Source organism: Triticum dicoccoides, chromosome 4B (genome assembly GCF_002162155.2).
Source record: "Triticum dicoccoides isolate Atlit2015 ecotype Zavitan chromosome 4B, WEW_v2.0, whole genome shotgun sequence".
Lineage (NCBI taxonomy): Eukaryota > Viridiplantae > Streptophyta > Magnoliopsida > Poales > Poaceae > Triticum > Triticum dicoccoides.
The window spans coordinates 601,724,283-601,731,884 of record NC_041387.1 but is presented as its reverse complement, the minus strand read 5'-3'; the positions used below and the strand labels follow the sequence as shown (position 1 = coordinate 601,731,884).

The 7,602-nt window shown below is 39.5% G+C and overlaps 1 protein-coding gene across 1 annotated transcript in view; it reads right to left on the bottom strand.

Annotated features, from left to right (window-relative positions):
• Window positions 1-2,333: 2,333 nt before the first annotated feature.
• LOC119291702 (nucleolin 2-like) overlaps window positions 2,334-7,602 on the bottom strand; it is a 9,656-nt gene continuing 4,387 nt past the window's right edge. Inside the window, exons 6-13 of the mRNA XM_037570514.1 lie at window positions 7,149-7,216; window positions 6,969-7,054; window positions 4,677-6,809; window positions 3,777-3,854; window positions 3,548-3,659; window positions 3,294-3,344; window positions 3,083-3,153; window positions 2,334-2,980 (exon numbers count right to left, since the gene is read on the bottom strand). Of these exons, the coding sequence (XP_037426411.1) occupies window positions 3,103-3,153; window positions 3,294-3,344; window positions 3,548-3,659; window positions 3,777-3,854; window positions 4,677-6,809; window positions 6,969-7,054; window positions 7,149-7,216 (2,579 nt within the window). The 3' untranslated portion in view covers window positions 2,334-2,980; window positions 3,083-3,102. The remainder of the gene's footprint in view (window positions 2,981-3,082; window positions 3,154-3,293; window positions 3,345-3,547; window positions 3,660-3,776; window positions 3,855-4,676; window positions 6,810-6,968; window positions 7,055-7,148; window positions 7,217-7,602) is intronic.

Sequence of the window (7,602 nt, the reverse complement as noted above, 5' to 3'; positions counted from 1 at the left end):
AAACCCCAGCCCCTGAACTGCTGACGCGTGGAAGCCTTTTGGTCCCGGTTGGTGGCACCAACCGGGTCAAAAGGCCCTCCTGCCTGGGCAAGCCGCAGCGGCCACGTGGAGCCCCATCTGTCCTGATTCGTGGGCGAACCGGGACTAAATGTATTGGGATTTAGTACTGACCCTTTAGTTCCGGTTCGGCAACCGGGACAAATGGGCCTCATGAACCGGGACAAATTGGGCTTTTTCTACTAGTGACTATACTTCTAACCATCCAACCACATCTTGGTTCGGAAAATGCTTATGGCATTTGGATGGTGTATGTTTGGTTCTTGAGTTAGTCAACATCGGAAATGAAAATAAGTTAAGAATGAACACAGAGTCATTGTTATGCAAAAATATGGGAATTGACATCAAGACCAATTTTTTGGCATGCTGCAAAAATTGATACGAGTGAGCTTTGATAACCATCCATATGTACCCTACCAAACTTTTGTAAGATAAAAGTTCTTTGTTGCCTCTGTCTCTTCCTAGTATCATTTAGAACCTATAGGGAAAACTAACTAGCACATTATATACAAGGAACTAACACTAGATATGATGACATATATAGGAAATAATGTTAGTTTTGAGGATTATATTATTTCACATGGTTGAGCAAAAAAGAGAACTCGCATCATGTCTTCTTTAATATCATGTTAAATCACGTCTTTACAGTCGTAGTACCATATGAGTTAAAAATTGGCTAGAAGTGAGGTAAGCATTTTATCTGGTTTGCTATCAAATCCACTGATGTGCTAATTCTTTTGGCATCAAACTGAATATGCCATGACAAGATTCACACATCGACATACCTCAGTCGTTACATTTGATCCATTGGGTTTGGATGGGATCATTAGTGGTTCGCCGTACTAGGCACACACTGATCAGATTTTGCCTTCTTTAGGGTCGCTTCCAAGCAACAATTTATCCACATGTTTTGTGGGGGTTTAACCAAGACCATGGTGCATTTAACGACATTAGGTTCTGGCCTCTTTGGGGTGGATGACTCATACGGCTCTTCAAAACATGCTCCCTTCGTTCAAGTTTACGAGGCCCACATGATCTTTTTAAGAAAAAATGACTACAAGATTAGTTATATGCCATAAAATATATCTCGCTGAATTGACATTTAAAAAAGTTTTCCAATGGTACGCCCTTCGTTCCAAAATGTAGTACATATTAGGATTTTGAAAAGTCCAACATCCACAATACAAAACTAGTATCATTATATTCATCAAGAATTGTATTTTTATATCTTATTTATTTAGCATTTACATGTCGATAGTTTATTATATAAATTGGTCAAGTGTAGACATGTTTGACTTTTGAAAACTTAATATGCATTGTGGAAAGGAGCGAGTATAATTTTTACAACATATGACTTGTATTTTATTGATCAATTTTTGCTTAAAATACATGCATAGTTTTCAGCCTTTTGAACTTTAACTTTCATCACCAGCTAAAACATGGAGATATCATAATAAGAACGACAAATGTAGAGATGTTGACTCTGTGCTCCATAGAACCTTTGTAATTTTCAGATTTTATTGGGATATTTGTAGTTGGTGTATGTTTCAGTTATTCTGACTTTTGGTAGTACCTTTTTTTACTTAATCAATAAACATACTTCATAAGAGCATCTACAGCTGGACTCTTCAAGTTGACTAGGCAGTAGCACTACTGACCGGACAGGAGAGAAGAAAAAAGTTAACTCAACCAACACTACTGACCGGACAAGAGAGGAGAAAAAAAGTTAACTCAACCAGGCCCCTCAAAGCCTCCCTAAATGTTCAGTCCGTCACTCCTCGTACTCAGCCATATAGGGGCAACATGAGGAGGCCTGGACGTATCCCATCCTGCATCCGGCACATAGGATTTGGCCCACCATGAACCGTTCTTTCTTCTCTCTCTATCCCATCAGTCACATGCATGTGAACGGACCTATAGGTAAAAAAGCGGGGGACATGGCTACATGCATAAACAAACAAGGACTCAAAACAAGCATTGATTGGGCACATCCGCCTATTTCTGAAGGGTCGTATTAACTTCTAAGATTTCTAGAGTTGACCAAGATTATAGAGAACATATATTAACATCTTCAATATCAATAAATAAAATATGGAAGGTGCATGATGAATCTAATGGTATTGATCTTGTATTGTAGGTATTGATATCTTTCTCAATAAATTTGTGGTCAAACGGCCTTTAAAACATTAATACACCTTATATTTTGAAGGAAGGAACAGAGGGAGTAGATCTTAGTTCTAAAAACAACCACACACGTGAATCTATATCTACAGTACTGAAAAGAACTGGCCAGAGATAAATAGTTTTGACAAGCTCGTCACTTCTCATGTTAACATACTTCAACAGCTTCACTGCATCAACACGTTACGTGAGGAATACACCGTGATTACCCCACCTCCATCAAATACTACTCTAGTTTGGTCTACAGATTATGTACAAGGTGAAACAGAATTGAGTTGATCACATTGATACAAAAGCCAGGACGGGGAGGGATCTCACTGAAAGAAAGAAAGAAAGAAAGAAAGAAGGAAAAAATCTACAAAGGGGGAACCCCGTCCCGGCACAGTTCCTATCTACCTGCCTGCAAAATTGATGTTGTAAAACTGCCTTCAACAATACCTCTGTTACGTAAGTTTCGCCTGCTCACACTGCCACGGACTTGTCGCGTGTGGAGGCGTTGGTGTTACTCCTTGTACCACACCGCATCACCCTCGATCGCTGCTGCTGTGATCACTAGGAAATTCATCAGAACAATTGATGAAACAGTGAGCTTTCCCAGCTTTCTGTCACCTGATGAATGCCTTGAGCTGAATGTTCAAACCAGGGACTGCTTTCTTAGAAAGGCAAAGCATGAACCCGAGGTTCCCGACATTTTTCAGAGTAGATGCTGGGTAACAGCCTCTGAAAAACAGTTGCTAATGCCCTGCATGCATGGGCAGAAAGTCATGTCAGTACTGCAGTCAGTTGTCCATCTGTAAGATGTTTCAACGTACTTCAGGCAAAAGATTACTTCAAAACCACTCACATGATATGAGGGTGAACCCATTATTCCTTTGAATAGTCCTTTGCGAAGTCCTTCATTCTTTGCTTGATACTCTGGGGAATTAATAACCAAGAGAATCAAAATACATGCCACAAACCCAAGTGAAACAAAACACATGGAGGTCAACTCAAATGATAATGAAATTAACTGGAGTCAACTACCAAAAAGCATACTCAAAGATCATATTACACACCTGCAATTCTTCATGAAGCAATACGAAGACCTTCTTCATCAATTTATGCCTCTGCAGAATATAATGTCCTCAGTAAGAAATAATGAAGAAATGCAGAGAATGCCAAGATCTTGATTAATGCAATGCCCCCCACCCCCACCTCACAGCACACACACACACACACACCCCATCCAAACCGCAGGTTATCAGTTAACTGTAAAAAGTTATGTTACTCAGGTTCAATCAATGAAGAAAAAGGCAGGCAGAAAGCATACTGTGCCCGATTCATGGTACATGTCTCGGAGTCTGTCAACAATGTTATAGTACTTATCCTTGTCTCTTTCTTTAGCAACATTGAAATCCTCCTGAACCTTTAGGAACTCAGACCTGCATAAAAAGCATGCTTAAGCTAAGTTATAGGAGAAGATAGAACATGGACTGTGAAGAATTAAAACAAGAGTACAAAGTGGAATTTTAGAAGGAAAAATTCAGGTTAGCACATACTGTGTTTTCTCTATCTGACTGTTCAAGTAAGAGTAGACCTTATATTTCTCATTGTACTCCTGCAAATAATCTTCGTATCTGAAAATGGATATAATCAGTTAGTTGCCTGCATGAACAAAAAGTACAACTGCAACGAAGATATACCAGCCATTGAGTAATTGCCTATGTGTGGTCTATCTCGCAAGGAAAACAGTTGCGTTTTGAATCTCTTAATGAATATGATGCTGCGTTACACTTGTGACTGGGACCTATATTTGTGCTAAGTGTGGTACTGTTATCATTATTGGATTTCAAGACACAAAAATTACCCCAGAGGTAAACTGTAATCCCTCCATGACTCCGTCCCAAAATATATGACTTACTTTGTTTCTTTACGACAAGTCCTTGATAAAAATTCTCTTGGTATATAGTTTATGTGACATGAAAATGATGTCCTTAAAATCCCAATTTGTTAAACATTACTCATCAGACCTTATTATATTATTTAGTTTGATCTTCTAGTCAAAAGAAAATTCATTACAAAACACTTACTCCCTCAGTAAAGAAATATAAGAGCGTTTAGATCACTACTTTAGTGATCTAAGCGTTCTTATATTTCTTTACAGAGGGAGTACTAAATTACTCTGATTTTGTAAAGTAATTGTTGGTCGAAGTCATGCTCTGGCAAAACAAAATACACCTTATATTTTGAGACCGTACACAGGCGTGTGTGTATATTAGAGCAGAAAATTATTTCTAGCATCGGCTGAAAATCTCAAGGAAAATTCTGATTTAATCAAATATTTTCACAAGAAGGCAGTGTAAATCTTGGTGATGAGTGTGCAAACAAGCTAAACAAATTAAATGCACTAGCAGAAATACTTCAAAAGGCATAAAAACATCTAGTATATTGTCACTTACTGTGAAAAATCTTTTATTGGACCTTTCAGTTCTGGCTTAGCTTTATCGTACTTCTTAAAGAATAGATTGTCTTCTTCCGAAGAACTGTCTCTTCTCTTCCTACCTGTCTCGGTCTCTATCAAAGAGTTATTCCTACTTCTTTCCTCATTTTCTGCAGGGGAAATTGATTTCCGTGTTCTACACTCTATGCCATTCTTGGTACCATTCTGAGGAAGCTTGGGAGTAGTCTTCTTCCTAACTACATGATCTAGCATTCCACCCTGTGCCATTTTTGTTTCTCTTTTGCCTGTTTTCTCTACCAACCTGTCTGGATATAATACGTTCTCTGAATCTGAATCATCAGTCCTTGGCAATTGCCGACCCTGTGAAACATTTCCTCTATGCTGAGACCTATTATTATCAAAGTCGTATCCGGCGGTCTTCCTTGGGAATCCTTCCTGGTTTATATTACCTCCAGAATTAAATTCTCGCGGTGATGGTTTCCTCTGATCATGGGAAGCAGATAGGGCAACCTTCCTGGTATTCATATTGGGGTAGAAATTATCTACATTAGTTGCTTTACCATCAAGCGACTTAGAAGAACTATTTCTCTCAAGTTGTTTCCTTGTCCTCCCGTTGTCATTTTCCGAAGGTAACTCACGAAGTTCCCCCAACTCGAGATCAGAATGCTCTCTCTGGAGCACCTTTTTTGGAGATGATTTCTCAGCACTGTTTCTTTGCAAAATAGGTGGCTTGCCATTAGTTTCAGTGCATTCAGGAAGAGACATCATCATGTTGTGATTAACATTTCCTCTGACACCTTTGGTCAAATTCATGGGATTTGTATCAATATTAGGATCCTTTGAGCGCTTGTGCTTTTTCCCATCAAGAGAAGATCCCCCATGCCTACCCCTTTTTCTTGCAGCAGAATCATCAGTGTTGTCAAAATTAACATTCCCAGGGCTGCCATCCATACTATTCAAAGGTTTCTGCACCTTATCTAATTTCTTCTTAGAGCTTGTTTTCGTGATCTTTTCTTGTTTTCCCTCAGAGTGAGTTGGGATGGGCAGATTTTGGCTCTGATTTATCTTTTGTAGATCACCAGGAGTCACAGGCCTTCCTTCCATAGGACTAATATCTTGTACCTGTAGCTCAGTATGTGTGTCCCATCCAAGATTCCCTGTCTCCTTGCTTGACCTCTCATTGATATGTTTGTCAGGAGGCAAGTTCTGTCTCTGTGCTGATAAAGAACCTGTAGCTCCTGAATAGGCAAAGTCAACCTTGGCCTTTTTGGCACTTTCTGGCTTTGTAATAGCATTCTCATTACCCGGAAACCTTTTCAAGGTGGGTTTGGCACCTTTCTCTGATATTCTTGTGGGCACATGGTTTGTTCCACCCTTTGAGGTTGACTTTCTTCTGCTACCATGCTGCTCCGTGAACTGAATAGCTTCTTCATTAGGTAAGTTCTCACTACTCGCTGCTAAGTGGTCATCAAAATGATTGTCCTCATAAGACATTTTGTTTGCAGGATACTCACCATCAACTATACTTGGATCTAACCTGGTACTCACCATGTTTTCGCTTCCTGGAAATTCTGATGGCATGTCTACATCGCTTGCACCGAATTTCTCAGTTGCTGTAGTGGCATATGCCGGCTCATCATTGTCGACATTCAAATCATTCAGATCAATGTGTGATGATGTGCTCTTATAATCCAGATTTGTCCCAATATCAATTTGCTCATCATCGCCATCAAATGTTGGAAAATCTCTTGGCGAGGAAGACAACTTCAGTTCATCTGCTACTTTCCTACGTGCTGTATCTGGCTTGTTATCATCACTTGTAATATCCACAAATGCATCAGATCCTTCCTTGCTGCTTGATGAAGCATCACTATCGCTGTCGCTGCTGCTCCCACTGCCACTTCCAGCACTTCTACTCTGACTGCCACTATCACTTCCACTGCCACTACTGTCACTGTCGCTGTCACTATCACTTCCACTCTCACTAGAGCTACCTGCTTTGCCATCACTGTCATTGACCTTTTCGTCTCCTGCAGCTGAAACCGGGGAGCCCCCAATTTCAATCTTCTCAATATCAGGATCATCTATGCTTAAGCTTGGAGCAATTTCTTCGATGTTCTCATCGATAGTCCTGTTAGATACATCAGTTAGACACTGAGGTGCTTGTGGGCGGAAGTAGCAAACATGTAGAAAATAACTATACATAAAACTATGGAGGGCATCATGAAGGGAATGCCCGGTTAAACAAGAAAAGAAGCACATAATTGAACTTGTAGGAGAAAAATAGTACCTTCCACTGCCAGATGCATGATTAGAGTTTTCTACTTCCAGTTCAGGTTTCAGCAAATACCTCCCTGATGACTGGCAATCTGCAACCTGGATAAATAAAAATATGTTAAGTGTGCATCATGATATATTCTTAATGTCTCCTTACCGAGAAAAAAGGCGGTGGATAATGTTTGTGACTCACATTCTTAAGGATATGCTCTATTTTCTTTGAAGCATTTGGAATTGCATCTGCAACAGCTTTCTCCAAGGCCTACATATGTTTCACAACATGTAGTGAAGAGAAACATCAGGAAATTCCTTTTGGAGTAAGCCTTCGGGAATCAGGCAACTAAACAAATGACAAGAACAAAGGCATCTAAGATCATGAACCAAAGCATTTGTAGCATATGATCAAGCCAACTATGGATGATATCACAATACATCATGTATAAAGCTGGAAAAAAATCAAAAGATACAGAACAGTCATCAGACCACAAGGTCAGCCATAATTGAAGTGACATCTCATAGAGCAAACTCATGGAACTATGGCTGTCTTTCAAACGAGTGCAGAAAAATCATGTATAAGTTAGCATGGAAGCTTGTAATATTTAAAAATTACTGGTAGTTCATTTTAAAACTTCTGGATTCCTTTTCCT